The 22,208-nt window shown below is 38.0% G+C and overlaps 2 protein-coding genes across 2 annotated transcripts in view; one reads left to right on the forward strand and one right to left on the reverse strand.

The window, feature by feature from the left end:
- Positions 1-19,259, reverse strand: LOC115216630 (pre-mRNA-splicing factor ISY1 homolog). Its single transcript, XM_029786114.2, has 11 exons — positions 19,121-19,259; positions 16,534-16,556; positions 14,530-14,581; positions 12,330-12,438; positions 10,731-10,843; positions 10,024-10,085; positions 9,346-9,401; positions 7,509-7,631; positions 5,920-6,044; positions 3,434-3,523; positions 1-699 (listed from the first exon to the last, which is right to left on the reverse strand). Exons 1-11 carry the CDS (start codon positions 19,121-19,123, stop codon positions 592-594), a joined length of 864 nt encoding a protein of 287 aa, XP_029641974.1. The 5' UTR covers positions 19,124-19,259; the 3' UTR covers positions 1-591.
- The window catches only part of LOC115216629 (GTP-binding protein 10), a 14,824-nt gene continuing 11,850 nt past the window's right edge, over positions 19,235-22,208 (forward strand). The window contains exons 1-2 of the mRNA XM_029786113.2: positions 19,235-19,388; positions 21,555-21,754. Coding sequence (XP_029641973.1) covers positions 19,335-19,388; positions 21,555-21,754 — 254 coding nt within the window. The 5' untranslated portion in view covers positions 19,235-19,334. The remainder of the gene's footprint in view (positions 19,389-21,554; positions 21,755-22,208) is intronic.

A 22,208-nucleotide genomic window follows, 5' to 3' on the forward strand; every position in this document is an offset into this window, starting at 1 on the left:
TTGGTTGCTTTATTACCAAATTATATACAATTCTAAAAAAAATATTCTGTTGACATAAAAGGTTTATCATTTATGAAACTTTCTTCAAGTTTCTTGGATTATGTACAAATGAAGATTCCAAATGAATACACTTCATAGCAACATGTATAGATGAATGGGGGGGCGGGTGTATAATAGTCTTCACTCAAATGAATCAAATCACAGGAAAATTTCATAAGTTTCCAATATGATGAAATTTTTCCCTCCAAACTCTAAACCTTTCTCCATAATTTGAATTTTGATACGGATGATTTTCAATGGAGTTTATGTCCAGTTGCTGTAGAGATATCAAAAATGGTGACATTAACAGATGTAAACTTCCCTGTATTTCAATAACACAGCAACAAATATGAATCATTTGTAAATCCAGGAACTCCAACTAAAGACTTTGGCCATGATGCTGACATGTGAATGGGTTATTTACAAAATAGTTGTTGCTGAGGTTTAGAGTAAAGAATATCAGTGGAGCTTTAAAAATGTTCTATTGATAAAGATCAAGTATGATAACTGTGACAGAAACCAAAATAGTTCCTTGCATTCTTAACCAAGTTCTTACATTCCTAGCATTTCTTTCACTTGATTTTCTTCTTCTTGTAATGACTCACTGGCATATTTCTCCATAAGCTCCAATTTCTTTCGCTGCACAAGAGCCTCTTCAATCTGAAATAAAAAATACCAAGAGTTCTGAGTAATTCCATATTAGCTATGAACTTTATTTATTTACTGAACTAATCTGCTAAAAAGGTCTTTTAAAATTCCATAAAGAATATGACAATCCAAAGTAGAATATGAAATTTAGAACTTTAGTGTAGAGTTTTTTTTGTACGCAAGACGGCCTGCTGTGCTAACCTTGGATCGTAGAGTGACCCACTGTTCTTGAGGAGACCTCTTGAGTCAAGTACGTCAACATCAACGCCAACATCAAAATAAAAATCAAATGGGAATTGTAGTTAAGATACCTGTGCTGGTGGCATGTAAAAAGCACCATCCAAACGTAGCTGATGCCAGAGCTGCCTCACTGGCATCTGTGTCAGTGGCATGTAAAAAGCACCAACCGATCATGGCCGTTTGCCAGCCCCCTCTTGCCCCTGTGCTGGTGGCACATAAAAAAAACCCACTACACTCACGGAGTGGTTGGCGTTAGGAAGGGCATCCAGCTGTAGAAACACTGCCAGATCAGACTGGAGCCTGGCGCAGCCTCCTGGATTCCCAGATCCCTGTTGTACCGTCCAACCCATGCTAGCATGGAAAACGGACGTTAAACGATGATGATAATGTAGTTCTTCATTTAAAATCAGAATAGAAAGGATTCTCAACACTGAACTCAGTCTAGCTCTGGCTATGATAAAAGTTGTATGATACAAAGTCCTATGACGCAAACTTCCTGTTTTAAATTGATCTAAACTAAAACCTTCCTCCAAAATTTCGTTTTAATTTAAGTTTCAAACACTAGTTTAATAATCAAAGATAGTTTATTAAATTCTTCGTTATTTTCAAAATTAATTGAAATAATGGCAGTTCATTTCAACAGAAAGATGGTAATGAAATGGTTAATGTATAAATGTTTTCTTGAAACAAATTTCTATGGCATAAGAGACATTATCCCCAATGATTTAACATACATTTTCCTGATTGCCATGGGTCGGATGTGTTTTCCAACATTTTTCTACTTGATGCAATCATTTACAAAATCTAACAACCATTTCTTGCTTCACTTCTCTCTACCTTAGGCATATTCTACAAGTCAAGCAAGGCATTTTTTTCATTGTCCAATCACATCATGTCACAACTAACCCTAACCCTCCAAACATTGAATAATGCTTTTAATGCCCAACAATTCTATCAACTTGTTTTTCTCAATCCTTCACAGCTTTTCTCTATCAAACACTCAAATAGTATTGGAACTTTTTAAATGTGTTTCATGCAGTCTGCCCGTTAGAGAGAAAACTTAATAATAATAATAATGAAATTATTGTATACAGTGATCAGGTGCACTGTTACTATAACAGAATAATTCTTTGTTGCTGTAAGATGCAGCAGCTTTCTGAATTCTTTCCAAACTCTAGCTGCTCTAGATAATCCACTACAATTACCTAGTAAATGTAACAGAGGAACAAAATATCAGTGGAATAAATATTCCAAAAATAAGTCTATAGAAGGTATGCTGAGTTAACGGAGTGTCACCAAAATATTTCGGTAGCTAAAATTGTCATAAATTTGTTCAAAATTGCAATAGTTCTGCTCTCGTCTCAGCATTAAAACCATCCGTCATTGGAACAAAACTACTCAGTCCTCAGGAACGTCAGAGAAGTGGCAAGTCATGCTTGACTTAGAATAACAGTGAGGGGGTAAACCAATTCAAGTCATGTTTGACTAGATGAACAAAACCTTATTAAATCAGGATAACATTAATAACAAAAGGAAAAGACACCTGTAGAAGAGACACATGTTTGTGTGTGCTTCAAAGTATCTGAGAATGTTGAAGTATTCTAGAAGAATTTCTATGTTCTAATCATACTTCTCAAATAAATAATATAAAAAAAAACGATTATTTTATAACAAAATAAAAATTGTTAGAAATATATCTATTTCTTTACTACCCACAAGGGGCTAAACATAGAGGGGACAAACAAGGACAGACAAAGGGATTAAGTCGATTATATCGACCCCAGTGCGTAACTGGTACTTAATTTATCGACCACGAAAGGATGAAAGGCAAAGTCAACCTTGGCGGAATTTGAACCCAGAACATAGCGACAGACGAAATACCTATTTCTTCATTACCCACAAGGGGCTAAGCATAGAGGGGACAAACAAGGACAGACAGACAGATTAAGTCAATTATATCGACCCCCAGTGTGGAACTGGTACTTAATTTATCGACCCCTAAAGGATGAAAGGCAAAGTCAACCTCAGCAGAATTTGAACTCAGAACGTAACGGCAGACGAAATACCTATTTCTTTATTACCCACAAGTGGCTAAACACAGAGAGGACAAACAAGGACAGACAGACAGATTAAGTCAATTATATCGACCCCCAGTGTGGAACTGGTACTTAATTTATCGACCCCTAAAGGATGAAAGGCAAAGTCAACCTCAGCAGAATTTGAACTCAGAACGTAACGGCAGACGAAATACTTATTTCTTTACTACCCACAAGTGGCTAAACACAGAGAGGACAAACAAGGACAGACAGACAGATTAAGTCAATTATATCGACCCCCAGTGCGTAACTGGTACTTATTTAATCGACCCCCGAAAGGATGAAAGGCAAAGTCGACCTCGGCGGAATTTGAACTCAGAACATAGCGACAGACGAAATACCGCTAAGCATTTCGCCCAGCATGCTAACGATTCTGCCAGCTCGCCACCGATATAGAAATATATCCTTACCTCTTGTTGTGACGGCACCGGAACATGAGCAATAAAATGTTGGCTTTCTTTCTCTGTTCCTGTATTTTCCTGTTCATCATCCGAATCAGACTGCAAGATAAAACATCTCTTTTAGTAATTCACTCGTATTCACACATGGATTTGCTAATTCAAACAACACGCAAGAATACAATGCTATTACAATAACTGATGACACATTACTTCTGTATTAATTTAATCTTTGTATCTGCTACAAAATATATTTCGGATCTTTTTGGTTTGAACAGCAGTTTTTAACATAGTTTCTAGGTAACTAAAAAATTTTAAACTTCGGACACTGGTAGAATGTGTTTATAAAACATCTTTTTCTCTTGGCTTTATTGAGAAAATTCTATAGTTTGTAAGATATTTGTTGTTTTTTTTTCTTCAATTTCTGCAATTTCAACCAATCAGTGACGTCTATTGAGATAAAAAAAACATTCTGTGCCATATGAATATGTCCCTCGTTTAAGAAACAGATTGGGTTTATTTACATTTCTGAAGAAAAAAAGATACTCTTCCTCCCACCCCTAACCCTAAAACAGATTGAAATGCAATAGATCGATACAAGGGTCATAATTATGGGTGACAATTTCATATGAGACCGCTAGAAAATACTGCCATTCAAACCGAAATGATCCTATATTTCAATTGGTTCAATTTTTAAGTCATCGGGGGTCAGATGTCTACATAATTCCAGATTCCGTTTGAATGGAATATCTGAAGATCAGAATAAAAACATCAAAAAGCTCTAATTGGAAAAGTAATTTCAAGAATGACAGAAATTGCAAAACTTATGATGCAAAAGGAGAAACCATGAACCATTTTGGAATGAAGAATCACAAAAAGATTAGAAAAATTCAAGTGGAATTATATAGCATCACTCTTTTACTCTTTTACTTCTTTCATTTGACTGTGGCCATGCTGGAGCACAGCCTTTTAGTCGAGCAGATTGACCCCAGGACTTATTCTTTGTAAGCCTAGTACTTATTCTATCAGTCTCTTTCACCGAACCGCTAAGTTACGGGGACGTAAACACACCAGCATCGGTTGTCAAGTGATGGTGGGGGGGACAAACACAGACACACAAACATTTACACATACAAACATACACACACACATATACAACAGGCTTCTTTCAGTCTCCGTCTACCAAATCCACTCACAAGGCTTTGGTCGGCCTGAGGCTATAGTAGAAGACACTTGCCCAAGGTGCCATGCAGTGGGACTGAACCCAGAACCATGTGGTTGGTAAGCAAGCTACTTACCACACAGCCACTCCTATGCCTACATTAAATACGCATTAATTATATATCCAGTATCTAATGTACACTTTGGCACAACATGGAATTGGTTCTACCGTTCTTTCTTTCTCATGTAACACTGAGCTTTCAAATACAATTCAGAGGAGTCTGGAAACAAATTCCCACAGGAACCACATGTGTTCTGAAAGCTACATGTTATAGATGCAGACGTAGTAGTCAGAGGTTTCAATCTTGGTTTCAAACTTCTAACTGCTCCAGACCATTCTGGAGCAGAATGGATGACTTAGAAGAAACTCTGTTTTAATACATTATGAAATATATGAATTTATTGATGTATCCAGGCTGCATTTGCAAGGAACACCAGAAATAAACTATTTACACACAATAAAATATACTAAAGAAAGAAAACAATAAACTAAACAACAAAAGGAAGCAAAGATATATAAACAGTAATAATGGAATTAAATTTTGGCAGAAGGCCAAAAATTTTGGGGGATGGATTAAGTCAATAAAACTGACCCCAGTACTCCACTGGTACTTATTTTATTGTCCCCTAAGGGGATGAAAGGTAAAGTCAACCTCTGTAGCATTTGAACTCAAAACATAAAGAGCAAGAAATGCCACAAGGCATTTTGTCCAATGCAGCAGTGATTCTGCCAATTCACTGCCTCGAAACAGTAATAATATATATTTCTTTACTGCCCACAAGGGGCTAAACATAGAGGGGACAAACAAGAACAGACATAGGTATTAAGTCGATTACATAGACCCCAGTGCGTAACTGGTACTTTATTTATCGACCCCAAGAGGATGAAAGGCAAAGTTGACCCCGGCGGAATTTGAACTCAGAATGTAACGACAGACGAAATACCGCTCAGCATTTCGTCTGGCGTGCTAACGTTTCTGCCAGCTCGACGCCTTATACAGTAATAATACAGCTCGATACAGTAATAATATATTAATCAAAAAACTAAGGCAGTAAACTGACAGAAACATTACTAAGCTGGACAGCACTTTTTCTGACTTTACATTCTGAGTTCAAATGCTGCCAAGGATGACTTTGCCTTTCATCCTTACAGAATCAATAAAAATAAGTACCAGTTGAGCACTGGGTCCCCCAAGTTTGCCGGCCTTGTGCCAAAATTTGAAACCAACATATAAATCAAACAGTTTCTATTTCAAACTTATAAAAGGTTTCCTTACATCTTCCTCAACAGCATAGATATTAGTCTCGCCATCTTCTTCATTATTTTCCAGTTCTTCACTTATTTCTCCTCTTAAAAAAGCTTCTTTCTTCTCTTTCCATTCTTCAATCTTTTTCTCTACAGCTAAAATGAAGAACAATCAGATCACAGAACACCAAACAACACAAATAATGACTACAATTTTCGTGTGTACTACTTTACGGTATGACTTTCATCTTACTACATTCCAATTTAGTAAACTTCTGATAAACTTCCCAAACTTCTGATAAAAGTAGCAAAAGAGATGAAGAATTTCGAGGAATTGTGAAATAATGAAACTGGTTCAATTCTCATTTCAGGCTACCAAAAAACACTCCTTTGTGGACCTTATTTCACAACTGGATTCAATATGCATGTTATGCAGATTCGTGAATTTATTTATTTATTTATAATCCATGCTATATTACTCCCAAGTAATTAGTGTCAGACTATTAACTTTTGCACCATTATGCAAATGAGTTTGGTCCCAAGACCCATGAGAGAGAAGGAGAGGTGAGAAAAATCTGATGATTTAACAATAAAATCGTTTGGTTCAATCTTCATAGCATATGGGAACCGGTATTAAGGAAGGATAGGAAAATATTAGATTTATAAGCCCTAAAATTCACTCCATAATTGCCCACAGGCATAGTGGTTAAGAGTGCGGGCTACTAACCCCGAGATTCCGAGTTCGAATCCAGGCAGTGACCTAATTAATAATAACATCGAAAAATACCTCATGAATGAAGGCTGGAGGGTATATCAGCCGAAACGTTGTGTTAACAACTAACAAGATGAGGACAAATATCCGTCGAATGTAAATAATTTATGTAATTCCTCACCTGTTAAATATAGAACTCCATCACAAAAACTGTTACTCAGAGTTTCATGTTACTGTCCGTAGAACAGGAATGTGAAACTCTAAGTAACAGTTTTGTGGTATTTGTGCTGCTTTTCAATAAATCATATATATATATATATATATATTCTTTTACTTGTTTTAGTCATTCGACTGCAGCCATGCTGGAGCATCGCCTTTAGTTGAACAAATCAACCCCAGGACTTATTCTCTGTAAGCGTAGTACTTATTCTACTGGTCTCTTTTGCCAAACCGCTAAGTTACGAGAACATAAACACACCAGCATCAGTTGTCAAGCAATGGTGGGGGGACAATCAGACACACAAACACACACACACATATATATATATATACACACGACAGGCTTCTTTCAGTTTCTGTCTACCGAACCTACTCACAAGGCTTTGTTCAGCCCGAGGTTATAGCAGAAACCATACAGTGGGACTGAACCCGGAACCATGTGGTTAGTAAGCGAGCTACTTACCATACAACCACTCATGTGCCATTTGCATACACACACACACACACACTCATATATATATGTGTGTGTGTATGTATATATATATATATATACACACACACACACACATATATATACACAGACATACAAATATATATACATATGCGTATGTATAAGTGTGTGTGTTTACACACACACACGATTACAATTCTGTAAGTTTTTCACGTAAAATTTTTCATTAATCTCTTACCAAGTTTTTCTTGTTCGGATTCCAAAGGAATCAGAACTCCATCATCATCATCTCTGTAGCCATAGTACACTGCATCGATATCTTTCATGAGATCTGCACGGGTCTTTCGAGGCTGCGATGGAGCTGCAAGAAGAAAGAAGTACTGCTTCATCTGGAAAGATTTGAATTCAACCCTTTCGTTACCATATTCCTGTCTGAAATACTGTCCCATTATTTCAGTTAATTTAGAAAATAACGAAGAATCTAATAAAATAGCTTCATCATTAGTAAGCTGGTGTTTAGAGCATAAATTAAATGGAAATTTTAATGGAAGATTTAACCCTTTCGTTACCATATTTCTGCTGAGATGTTCTGTATTTCTTTCAATTACTTTAAATATAACAAAGAATTCAGTAAAATATCTTAGTTATCATTCAGCTAGTGTTAGGAACATAAATTGTGACTAAGGTTTAGTGGAAGATTTTAATTCAAAACTTATGAAAACAGGACATTTATACTCAAAACCAGAGCCGGTTTCAGCCGGGTTGGTAACAAAAGGGTTAAATATAGCTCAGTAGTTTCCCACCATTTTTCTGCCTATGGACCCCTTCGACTAATATTTTTTTTCTTGTGGACCCTCATCACCACTCAAAGTTCAAAACTAATTTTAAAGATACTGCTTTCAAAATTCCTATTTCGTTTTCCATACATCAACCCTTAAGCACTCAGATTGCTCTGTCAAATGTAATGCTTCTCTATTGACATTGTCTTGAAGTAATCATATATCATCTTGTAGCTTCAAGATTGATATAATCATCATTATTATCATCGTTTAATGTCTGTTTTCCATGCTAGCACAGGTTGGACGGTTCGACCGGGGTCTGTGAAGCCAGGAGGCTGCACCAGGCTCCAGTCTGATCTGGCAGTGTTTCTACAGTTGAATGCCCTGCCTAACACCAACCACTCCATGAGTGTAGTGGGTGCTTTTTACGTGCCACCGGCACAGGTGCCAGGCGAGGCTGGCAACGGCCACGATCGGTTGGTGCTTTTTACGTGCCACCGGCACGGAAGCCAGTCAAGGCGGCACTGGCATCGACTACAGGTGCCAGGGGAGGCTGGCAATGTCCACGATCAGCTGGTGGTTTTTAAATGCCACTGACACGGAAGCCAGTCAAGGCGGCGCTGGCATCGGCCACATACGGAAGGTGCTTTTTACGTGCCACCGGCACAGGTGCCAGGGCAGGCACCTGATTGTTTATTTTTAGATTGACATAGTAGGGTAATCGTAAGAGGCCTGATCTGGTTGGTTTGGACATAAAACAGAGAGAATACTTTGGCTGGACAATGGCCAGTTTAAATGCTAAAAGATTAACTTGTGTTGGTTGAACTATGTAAAACATAAGAGAAAGAAACCTAGATATTTGTTGCAATAAATACATCCAAATTAACACTTTTCCATGGACCCTTAAAATACTACTGTGGATCCTCAATTTTGCTTGTATGGTCCCCCAGGGGTCATACGGACCCCAGTTGAGAAGAAATCTATATCTATTTCTTTATTGCCCACAAGGGGCTAAACACAGAGAGGACAAACAAGGACAGACAAATGGATTAAGTCAATTACATCAATCCAAGTGCATAACTGGTACTTAATTTATGAACCCCGAATGGATGAAAGGCAAAATTGACCTCAGCGGAATTTGAACTCAGAACGTAGCGACAGACGAAATACGGCTACACATTTCACCCGGCGTGCTAACGTTTCTGCCAGCTCGCCACCTCAAGGAATCTATATCATAGTCTCAAGCAGGTTGGTATCAAAAGGGTTAGTGCTTGCCTAATTTTCATTACAACTTACGTTCTTGTTCAAAGAGTTCTCGCACGCCAGGAAGTTCTTTTGCAGCTCCAAAATACCTAGGAAAGATAAATAAATAAATAAATAAACAAACAAACAAACAAATAAGTACCTAACAAGAATAAATAAACAGGTGCAGGAGTGGCTGTGTGGTAACTAGCTTGCTTACCAACCACATGGTTCTGGGTTCAGTCCCACTGTGTGACACCTTGGGCAAGTGTCTTCTACTATAGCCTCGAGCCGACCAAAGCCTTGTGAGTGGATTTGGTAGACAGAAACTGAAAGAAGCCTGTTGTATATATCTGTGTGGGTGTGTGGGTGTGTGTTCCTGTGTCTGTGTTTGTCTCCCCAACATCACTTGACAACCGATGCTGCTGTGTTTACGTCCCCGTAACTTAGCAGTTTGGCAAAAGAGACTGATAGAATAAGTACTAGGCTTACAAAGAATAAGTCCTGGGGTCGATTTGCTCAGCTAAAGGCGTTGCTCCAGCATGGACGCAGTCAAATGACTGAAACAAGTAAAAGAGTGTCTTTTATGTCAGAAATAGACCTCAATTGGAGTCAAACTATAACGAAAACCTTCTTTTGTCAATAACAACTGTAATTTTCTTTTTTTTTTAATTACAATCTTTTAAATAATCACAATATTTAAAATTTCAATAAAATAGCAAAAACACTTACTTATATCCCCTATTTCCAGGTACTTCTTTACCTTCATGATCCAACATCTTGGGACCAACTCTCTGAAAATTTAATTCATTACAATGAATATCTTTCATTCCAAATATTTATTTCAAACATTAATATGAGATATTTACCATTGATACATAAATATATATGAGGATATATGAAGTTTTATATAAATATTTATATATATATAAAGCTGAAGTTGTCTGTGTGTGGCAGGTTTGGTAGCCTTCAACTAACACTATCTCCTCCGAGACCCTGCGGTGCAAGTTGACCAAAATTGAGATTATAATAGAAGAAGGTTTGCTCTTCCTTCCGTAGAAGATAAAATTCAAATCGGACCATGTTAACACCAAAAATTATTTACATCAAATAATGTGCTTACCAACCACATGGTTCCAGGTTCAGTCCCACTGTGTGGCATCTTGGGCGAGTGTTCTCTACTACAGCCCTGGACCGACCAAAGCCCCATGAGTGGATCTGGTAGACGGAAACTGAAAGAAGCCTGCTGCATATATGTATATATATATGTTTGCAGATGTGTATATGTTTGTGTATCTGTGTTTGTTACCCCAACACCGCTTGACAACCGATGCTGGTGTGTTTACATCCCCTATCAAAAGTGTGAAAGTTATTTAAATATTTCCATACAACTATGTTACTTTAATATTAAGTATCCAAATATTTGCAAAGCTACTAACCTTGTAATCCGGGCCTCCGAGTTCCCTAATCCGATCCTCCCAATGGCCCTTTTCCCGCAACAGTTTATTGATTTCATCATTGACATCACGCAGTTTAAACTCTCCCAGACCAGCTAAAAAAAGTAAACAACAAAACTTCATTAGCCCTTTCGTTACTGTATCTATTTTGAGATGTTCTGTCTTTCTTCCAATTATCTTAATATAAAGAATTTAGTAAAATAACTTAATTATCATTCAGCTAGTGTTAGGAACATAAATTGTGAGTAAGGTTTGGGGAAAGATTTTAATTCAAAACTTATGAAAACAAGGCATTTATACTAAAGAGCCAGAGCCGGTTTCAGCCGGGTTGGTAACGAAAGGGTTAGAGAGTTCTTAGAAAGGAAAAATTATTCAATAATCGACAATTTGACATTAATCTTTCTTCATTTCTATTTAATCTGCTGCTGTTGTTGTTGACTAAATCCCAAATCAACTCCGAGCTAGCATTCTAGTATGACTATCTTCTTTTTTCCTGATGAAATTTCTAAATAGACAGAATAATTAGTTAGATTGTCACTGCTTCCTTCCCTTCTTATGACTATAGAGTATGATCTGTTATTTCTAGCAGCTTAGGTTACCACGTAGAGGATCCCTCATTGATCACATCTACTGCTGTTATAAAACAAACAACAGAAACTAAGATAAAAATGTCTTCCATTGTTACAGAATTACACAATGGAGGCATCAAAGATGTCCTTCAGATTTTTCAAGTGTTTTCTTCAAGAAGGATTTAAGCTTAGCTCAAGCTAACAAAACATTTGCCATTAAACAAACAATACTACATTACCTAAAGTGAAAGGTTGAACTTCTCAATGATACACAGCTACATTAAAATGGACTGAAACCATTCGACCTGCAGCCGGAAGACCAACAGGGACTGGTTTTAATATTTTCAACTTACAAAAATACTACAAAGCTCAAAGCTTTATATCCAAGCAGAGTTGACCAGGCCACACATCATCCATTTCCCATGCTAGCATGGGTTGGACGGTTCAACTGGGGTCTGTGAAGCCAGGAGGCTACACCAGGCTCCAGTCTGATCTGGCAGAGTTTCTACAGCTGGATGCCATTCCTAATGCCAACCACTCCGTGAGTGTAGTGGGTACTTTTTACGTGCCACCGGCACAGGTGCCAGAGGAGGCTGGCAGCGGCCATGATCGGTTGGTGCTTTTTATGTGCCACCGGCACAGAAGCCAGTCAAGGTGGCGCTGGCATGGGCCATGTTCGGATGGTGCTTTTTACGTGCCGCTGGCACAGGTATCACAACTACAATTTCCATTTGATATTTATTGATGTACTTGACACAACTGTAATAATTACAAACCAATGGGGAAAAGGGGTCGGCTCTACACTCAGCCTACATAAAATAGCAACCAATCTCCCTTAAAGTCATGCCCTACTAACATGGAGTGAAATGTAATTCAGAGGAGAAACGACATGTAGGGCCTGACTGAAATGGTTTTGATTGTTGTTTATAATTTATCAAGGAATAAATAACAACAATAAATAATAACAGAACTTAAACAGAAATGAAATGGAACAAAATATTTCATAGTTTACCATTCTGAATTTGCGCCACTTTGCGGGAAATTTCTCCAATAATCTGACGTCTCCATTTTTCAGCCTTTGGTAAGTCGGAACATTCAGAAGATAAATATGGTCGACGCTCCTGATATTTTAAAAGAGAATTACGAATTACTAAATACACACACACACAAAACACCCACAAATATATGGGTTAGGGGTATTTTTGATGGCAGTAATTGGGAACTAGCAATTAAGGATCACTGATTCTGCTCAAAATCCAGGAATTACAACCGTGTTTCCTGGTCTGCTACCACAACAGCTCCTTTATAGGATCCAGTTAGCTCAAGACATCATCAGTGTGAGACATTTTGATAGAGAATATCCTATTGTTTTTTTATTCTGCATTACAACTGATTTTTAATAATTGGACATACACCACAGCAGAAATTAAACAAAATTTGGAGATGTTCACAATTACCAAATCAAAAAGATATATTTATTGACATATCAGTAAAAATAATCTCTACATTTACAAACAATAAGGATTTGGCATTAGGAGATAACTCTGGTTTAGAAATTTCATTTTCATCTCGCTCTCTCTTTCTCTCTTTGTATGTATGTATGAGTTTGTGCACAGGTGCTTTCAAAGCCAAATCATTCATTACCAAAACAGCCATGACAAAATGTTTGGGCATTCAATAAGTCCTGCAAAAATGTTCCAAAATGTTCAAAATATATATATATATATATATATATATATATATATATATATATATATATATATTTTTTACTGCCCACAAGGGGCTACACACAGAGGGGACAAACAAGGACAGACAAATGGATGAAGTCGTTTATACCGACCCCAGTGCGTAACTGGTACTTATTTAATTGACCCCGAAAGGATGAAAGGCAAAGTCGACCTTGGCAGAATTTGAACTCAGAACATAACGGCAGACTAAATACCTATTTCTTTACTACCCACAAGGGGCTAAACACATAGGGGACAAACAAGGACAGACAAACGGATGAAGTCGACTACACTGACCCCAGTGCGTAACTGGTACTTAATTTATCGACCCCGAAAGGATGAAAGGCAAAGTCGACCTCGGTGGAATTTGAACTCAGAACATAGTGACAGACAAAATACTGCTAAGCGTTTCGCCCAGCGTGCTAACCACTCTGCCAGCTCGCCGCCGTTCAATATATTAAAAGCCCAACTGTTTAGACTTGGGTCAGCCCAAATCAAATAATCCTATGTTCAAAGACTTTCCAGCCATGACTATTTCCTCTTATTTCTTTTTCAAACAATATAGGTATGGCTATGTGACTAAGAAGTCTGCTTTCCAATTAGGTAGTTTTGGTTTCAGTGCCACAGTGTGACATCCTGAGAAAGTGTCTTCTATAGCTCTAGACCAACCAGTGCCATATAAGTGGATTTAGTAGAGAAAAATCGAAAGATGCACAGTGTACCTATGTGCAGGTGTGAGATTATTTACATTCACACCTTTCTGGAAAGTTCAAGGTATTGTCATTATTTCTTGCCGTAACAAATCGCCCACTGGTCTTACACCGAAAAACAATCAAAAGTCAGTGACTGGGAGGGCATCTGGCTGTAAAACATTGGTTCTGTAATATATTCATCCAAAAATGGATGCAAAAATACAAATGTATCCTGGACTATTCAATGTGTCACTCCTTTTTTTAATGCAATAAAAGCTGCTCTTCTAATAGGTTCAACAATTGCATAGGAGCACTTTTACTGGTGCTACTGAGTATTAAGTGTTTTGTATACAGCTCATTCGTGGAGGCCCAGTGGTTAGGGCAGCGGACTCGCGGTCGGTAGATTACGGTTTCGATTCCCAGACCGGGTGTTGTGTGTGTTTATTGAGCAAAAAATACCTAAATGCTCCATGAGGCTCCGGCAGGGAGTGGTGGCGACCCCTGTTTTACTCTTTTGCCCCAACTTTCTCTCTCTCTCTTCCTGTTTCTTGAGTAACACTGCGATAGACTGGAGTCCTGTTCAGCTGGGGAAAACACATATGCCACAGAAACCGGGAAACTGGGCCCATGAGCCTGGCTAGGCTTGAAAAGAGCGACGTTTGTCTTTTTTTTTTTTATACAGCTCATTCTAAGTTTAAATTTTAATAACTTTGATGTAACAGTTAACAGTATTTGATAAAAAATAGAAAAACTAAAGTTAGGGGTTCAACAGAATATCACAAAGTCTTCTTACCTTTTCTTTATTTAAACCCATCTGTGCTGCCCTCCACCGAGCAAGGGTTGTCCTTAGAACAGAAAGTACAAGACATAATCATCATCACATTTACAGCATGTTCCTTGAACTTATAAGGTTATACAAGGAAACTGTTCAATAGCAAAAACACAAAGAATTTAATCCAATTATCAACATATATCTAGATTATATATAAGTGAAGGCGCATGGCTCAGTGGTTAGAGCGTCGAGCTTACGATTGTGAGGTTGTGAGCTCGAATCCCGGACCGGGCTGGGTGTTGTGTTCTTGAGCAAGGCACTTTATTTCACGTTGCTCCAGTTCACTCAGCTGTAGAAATGAGTTGCGACGTCACAGGTGCCAAGCTGTATCGACCTTTGTCTTTCCCTTGGTTAACACTGGTGGCGTGGAGAGGGGAGGCTGGTATGCATGGGCGACTGCTGGCCTTCCATAAACAACCTTGCCCGAACTTGTGTCTAGGAGGGTAACTTTCTAGGTGCAATCCCATGGTCATTCATGACCGAAGGGGGGTCTTTATCTAGATTATAAACAATATTCTCTTTCTTTCTCTTTACTGCACACATTTTCTCACATACTCCCATTACATATACATACATATTAACAATATATACACATACATATTTGCATTGTATACACATACATAATCACTTTATAGTCACACATATATATTCACATTATACACACACACACATATATTTTCACATTATACACATATACATTCAGTTTATCTACACATGCTTATTCTTTGAAAATCTGTTGCTCACTAATATTTTCTTAGAGGCAGAATGGATGCAATAGTTTTCATAAAAGTTACAGAAAGTATTTTCACAACTGAATAACTATGAATAATATGTATATATATATATATATATATATATATATATATATATATATATATTATATATATATATACATATATATATACATATGTATATATACATACATATACATATATATACATATATATACATATATATACATACATATACATATATATACATATATACATACATATACATATATATATATACATATATATACATATATATATATACATATATATACATATATATATATATAATATATATATATACATATATACACATATATATACACATATATATATACACATATATATATATATATATAATATATATATATACACATATATACACATACATATGTATGTGCTAACATGCAAGTATGAATGTTGATATTTTATTTGAGCTATACAATGGTGATGTTTACATTAAAAACCTGTGGAATATAAAAATCCCTTTCTTGAAGAAACCAGGTATGGTTTGTCGACAGAAAGAGCATCTGGCCATAAAAATGCTGCTTGAAAATCAATTCTCTTTCAAGAAATACCAGCATCAAAAAACGGACATTGAATGACCAAGCAAACAATATGTATGTGCCATTCCTCAAAACCAAAATAAATAAATGTTTGTTCCTTCTTAAGCCATGCCTGGCTCATAAGGGCCGGTTTCCCGGTTTCCTTGGTGTATAGGTTCCCCACCTGGACACGACACCGGTCCGTCGCAGGTGAGCTGCAAAATGCAGGAGGAAAGAGTGAGAGAAAGTTGTGGCGAAAGAGTCAGCAGAAGTTCGCCATCACCTTCTGCCAGAGTCGCGTGGAGCTTAGGTATTTCACTCATAAACACACACATTGCTCGGTCTGAGATTCGAACCCGCAATCCCTCGACCGTGAGTCCGCTGCTCTAACCACTAGGCCATGTGCCTTCACAAAATGAATAAAGCCCAAGCAAATTCCAAAGGTAAATGTGATCATTTGATTCCAAGTATAAGAGAAAGCCAATATATTTCTATGGACTGAAGCACAATGAAACTGAAAGTGAATATTTGAATTTATGACATCCCAAACTTCTCTTATGACCCAAACCAAAACTGTATGATGCAGTAATTATTAGAATTAATAACAGTATTTGATGCAACATGATAGGGAATATTTCGGTAATACTTACATTGCCTTCTCGCTATTACGTGCCTGTAAAAGAAGCAAAAAGACAAAACACTTAAAACGTTTCTGTAACTCTTTCCATATTAGAATTTTAACCAATAAAACATTTAGTAATCATACAATATTTTCACAACTTTTTAGAAAATAAGTTTGTGTATATCTCAGGAAGTTCTGTGTCCAAGACATCAGAACTCAACTCGTCTGATCACCCGGCAGTTGCCAGTGCTGCTGGACTGACTCCTGTGCAGGTGGCAAGTAAAGAAACGCCGTTTCGACCCTGTGCTTGAGGAGACCTATTGAGTCAAGTACATCAACATCAAAAATCAATGGAAATTGTAGTTGTGATCCCTGTGCCGGTGGCACGTAAAAAGCACCATCCGAACGTGGCCGATGCCAGTGCTGCCTCGACTGGATTCTGTGTCGGTGGCACATAAAAAGCCCCAATCCGATCATGGCCATTGCCAGCCTCACCTGGCACCTGTGCCGGTGGCACGTAAAAAGCACCTGCTACACTCTCAGAGTGGTTGGTGTTAGGAAGGGCATCCAGCTGTAGAAACACTGCCAGATCAGACTGGAGCCTGGTGCAGCCTTCTGGCTTCCCAGATCCCGGCTGAACCATCCAACCCATGCTAGCATGGAAAACGGACGTTAAACGATGATGATGATGATATTCACTTTTCTGTAGCCAACATAGATTCATACTAGTATCTTCTGATTTTTTTTTTCTTCTTCTTTCAGCTCTTACAGTACTTTTGCTGTTTACTGCTGTAATCTTTACAATCTCATGGTACCTTATAATTTTACAGTACCTAGGTGAGCTCAGCTATAAACACAGAGCAGAAATAGTGGTTGGGTCCAACAGCCAGTGCTTCAGCTGGTAGTGTAGCACTTGCTTTAATACATGCAAAAACAGAAATTGACAATACTGTTCATGTGTTTTTTGCAAAACTTTCGATGGAGCATTAAATGTTACAGTCCCTAATATCATTCAGAGATTTTTCTGCAAAAGTTTCACAAGACCAATAGCAGAAAGGGCCAAAACTAAAGTCATTCTAGGTACAATTGAGAAGAACCTCAAAGATATTAACATGTTTTATGGGTGTAAAGCCACTGTCAGTGCTATACTGTACTATAGTGTAACTACCAGTACTCTACGGTACAGTAAAGCCCTTCTGTTAGTTGTACACTGAGACACTGCTTATAAGCCCGTTATTAGGGTGTCGGCATCATGAGTATAAGATTGTGGTTTCGAATCCTGGACCAGGCGACATGTTGCATTCTTGAGCAAAACACTTCATTTCACGTTGATCCAGTCCACTCAGCTGGCAAAAATGAGTTACGCTGCGATGGACTGGCATCTCATCCAGCGGGGGAACACATACACCATAGAAACCGGCCCCATGAGCCTGACAAGGCTTTAAAAGGGCGCATTTATCTATTATTTTAATAAGGACTTATGTAAATTGGGGCCTTCTTTTTCTGTCCACGAAGATATACACAGCGCCAACATATGTCTATTACATACACGCTAAAACCTATAGATACATTCTGTGACCACAATAATATACAAGATTTAATCAAAACAGCCGTCAACACACAAGTGGATTTCTTTATTATCCATAAATGGCTATACATAGATGGGACATTACAACGCATTGGGGACACAAAACATCAAAAATTGTCGAATGATAGGATGGAAAAAAGGGTGACAGATGAGAGGTGAAAGTAATGTTAACTGCCCCATCCGTCAACACGCAAGTGATTGACTGATGGAGCCAGTGTTTAACGGTGCCTCATATATGCAAATCGTTTCAATTTACCTAAGCCATTAGTAATAGTAGCAGTGTCTTTTAAGACAGTTAAAGGGGGAACTCAGTCGTTTATAAAATCGAACTCGAGATTGAAACTGGTCCGGCTGATTTTTTTTTTTTTTTTTTTTCTACCGACAAAAATATTTCATTGAGAAGGCAAGGTATTAACATGTGTCTATTACATATAATTTCAGCTAAAATCTGAAGATATATGTGAGGTATATTTGCCATCTCAATCTCATTTAGAGATTTATTATTGTCTGTAGATATATTCCGAAGAAAAGGACAGAACTGAAACAAAACATTAATGCAGCCAAAGTGTGTGGAAGTTTTCAAAATACTATGAGATACATTATGGTAAGCACCGTTGTTGTATCTATTTGAAACAGATCTATTTCTTTACTACCCACAAGGGGCTAAACACAGAGAGGGGACAAACAAGGACAGACAAACGGATTAAGTCGATTACATCGACCCCAGTGCGTAACTGGTACTTAATTTATCGACCCCTAAAGGATGAAAGGCAAAGTCGACCTCGGCGGAATTTGAACTCAGAACGTAACGGCAGATGAAATACGGTTACACAATTCGCCCGGCGTGCTAACGTTTCTGCCAGCTCACCAGATCTGCTACCAGGAATTATAGGATTAACAAAGAATCCCTTAAAAACGTGTACAAAGGTAAATAATGAGCACCACCACGTCACCGAAAAGCAAGTAAAACTATTTTAGTAAAGAAAGAAAAAACGTAGAGAGAAATGAACAATTGAAATGTACAAACCATTTTTCTTTTGTTTCTTTTTTTATAAGATTATCTTATATCAAATGTAGAATGTCTTCATTGCGTTAAAAGAGTTTCTTTGTTGATTTGTTTCAAAGAATTCATTTTGGGGCCCACAAGTTCTGGATGGAAGAAACGGTGTCCGGTGACACCGGGGGATTACCTGCCCTGGAAGGTAGGAGTCTTCTGTCAAAGGAAACCACAAAGGTCGGGCATGGTGCGACTGACGCGAGTCTTGGGTTATTTCGTCGGATCCAGAAATAAACTTGTAAGATGGACTTTATTATTTACGGAATCATACAAATAACTTTAATCTCGAAAGAAGAAAAATTGGTACTACTTGAGAACAGTGGTCCCGGTGCGCGCACTCGCGCATCCGCGTTAGCTAGACGTTAGTAGTCGATCCTACCCTAACCTTAGTTTGTTTATAAAAATAATTTATTTACTTAGTTTAAAAAATTATTTAGGATCGACTACTTACGTCTAGCTAGCGCGCACGGGGACCACTGTTCGCTAGTAGTACCAAGAAGAAAAATTAATTTATGTCACTCTTAGTGCCAAATACTTTATTTTGTTGTTATTTCATATACATTAATGTTACAGAAATCTGAAGGTCGATGCTAACTTTCCAACCTTAGTCTATCAAAGACTTAAATCCCAAAAACGTTAGCACGCCGGGCGAAATGCGTAGCCGTATTTCGTCTGCCGTTACGTTCTGGGTTCAAATTCCGCCGAAGTCGACTTTGCCTTTGATCCCTTCGGGGTCGATAAATTAAGTACCAATTACGCACTGGGGTCGATGTAATCGACTTAATCCGCTTGTCTGTCCTTGTTTGTCCCCTCTGTGTTTAGCCCCTTGTGGGTAATAAAGAAATAGAATTAAATCCCAAGAGAAGTTGGAGGAACCTTTAGCTTGATTAACTTTTATGTTCATTAGCTGACAAAATTCTGCATACCTCTAAACACAACTGTGCATGTTTTGAATATATAAAGTTGTTATTAAAGTAAAAGCGAAAATGAGATACGTTTGTGCTTGAGTTAATTAGAATGACAATGGCATTGTAGGTTATGTGTAAGAGGCTTGATCAGTTCGAACATAAAACTGAATATTTATGCTGGATATGGCCGGTTTGAATACTAAAGAGCTAAACATAGAATCGGAGTGGGTTTCATCCTGAGATGAAATCTACAATTCCGTCAGATATTTAAGTCAGTCAGCTATACGTAGATGTTTTCTTGTTGGGCCTTAAATGTCGTATATACTGGTTTGAAAATTTAGGCATTTGCATAAAACTACAACAGAAAATCAAATTTAGGTCAGCCACGAGATTATCTACCTGTCTGCAGCTTATCTTTTTATGTCTGTTGTGCCTTCATCATCATCGTTTAACGTCCGCTTTCCATGCTAGCATAGGTTGGACGATTTTGACTGAGGGCTGGCGAACCAGAAGGCTGCACCAGGCTCCAATCTTGATCTTGCAATGTTTCTACAGCTGGATGCCCTTCCTAACGCCAAACACTCCGAGAGTGTAGTGGGTGCTTTTTACGTGCCACCGGCACGGGGGCCAGTTAGATGGTACTGGCAGTGACCTCGCTCGAATCTTTTTACACATGCCATCCGCACAGGTGCCAGTAAGGTGATGCTGGTAACGGTCACGCTCAAATGGTGCACTTTTATGTGCCAACGGCACGGAAGCCAGTTGGCTGCTCTGGCAACGATCACACTCAGATGGTGCTCTTGGCACCCTACTAGCACGGGTACAAGTGCCAGTAAAGTGATGCTGGTAACGATCACACTCGAATGGTGCCTTTCATGTGCCACTGGCATGGAAGCCGGTTAGCCACTCTGTCAGCGATCACACTCGTATGGTGCTCTCTTTGCACCCCGCTCGTACGGATGCCAGTCATCGAATATGAGTTTGATTTTGATTGCCTTGTGACCTTAAAATTATATTCGTTGTTCATATACTTGGCAACATATCCAGAAGAAAAAAATGAGTGTAATGTTAGGAGATTGGATGACAGGAGATAAAATAGGTTTGATGTAAATGAAGGATATTTTGGTTTCTTGTGGGTTGATATAAAGAAGTTAATCTTCCCCTAATCCCTTCGAAGTTGGACATAGGAAGAATGTTATTTTGTTACTTTCTGTTGGAATCCTGCTACAGTCAACCTGATCAAATTTTGACTTTCTACTGAAATGTTGATGGCAGTTTCAGTAAAGGATTGGACCAGTATATTATCACCAAGTCTGCCTTTGTCTTTCATCTTTCTGAGCTAAATAAAATAAACAACCATCGATGCAGATTTAATCAACTGTTTTGTCCCAAATTTGTGGCCTTTTCTTAGAAATCATCATCACCATTATTCCAGCTTACCATTTTTTTAAACTTGAAACAAAACTTACACTTTGTATATATTTTCCTCATTCTAGATAAATAAAACTGGCTTCATCGACACCCTCCGAGTATATGTGAAAGGTGGTGGTGGAGGGCAAGGGTTCCCTCGTTTGGGAGGAGTTGGCGGTGCAGGTGGTAGTGTAATTCTGGAGGCAGATAAACAACAAAACTTGAAACAGCTAAAACAGAAATATCCTTCAAAACGGTTTATTGCCGGCAATGGAAAAAATAGCACGTAAGTTTGTCCAACTTGATATATTACAGAAAAAGTAAAATAACACAGGAGATATTAAAATCTTGTTTAACATAACACAGGGTGGACCAAAATGATCCGACACATTTGGAGGCTTAATAAAAGCACAAAATAAGAAATTATAAAAAGAAAAATTTTATTTCCTGAATGTACATATAATGCCATTTTATTTTATTTACACCAAAATGTGTGCTTTATCAGAGTTTGGCATTTAGGGCCCATCCTTTTTCAAAACGACAATGGTACAGTGACTTACTTCTGAGCGATATTGTGTGTTGCTAAACACTTTTTTAAGAACCAAATTGGTTGAAATTAAAGATAGAAATAATGTTTGGTTTCAACGGGATGGAGCAGCAGCGCATACTTCCAGACATTCATTGGGAATTTTAAGGGAGTTGTTCCCTGATCATTTGATTTCTTTGCGCGGTGATCTTGG

The sequence above is a fragment of the Octopus sinensis genome, linkage group LG10 (assembly GCF_006345805.1).
Source record: "Octopus sinensis linkage group LG10, ASM634580v1, whole genome shotgun sequence".
NCBI lineage: Eukaryota > Metazoa > Mollusca > Cephalopoda > Octopoda > Octopodidae > Octopus > Octopus sinensis.

What these genes read in the sequence shown, in the direction of transcription:
- LOC115216630 (XM_029786114.2), bottom strand. An exon ending in TCGGAGGCCCGGATTACAAG is followed by an intron (nt 10,086 to 10,730) that starts GTTAGTAGCTTT and finishes TTAAATTTTCAG; the next exon opens with AGAGTTGGTCCCAAGATGTT. An exon ending in CCTGGAAATAGGGGATATAA is followed by an intron (nt 9,402 to 10,023) that starts GTAAGTGTTTTT and finishes TATCTTTCCTAG; the next exon opens with GTATTTTGGAGCTGCAAAAG.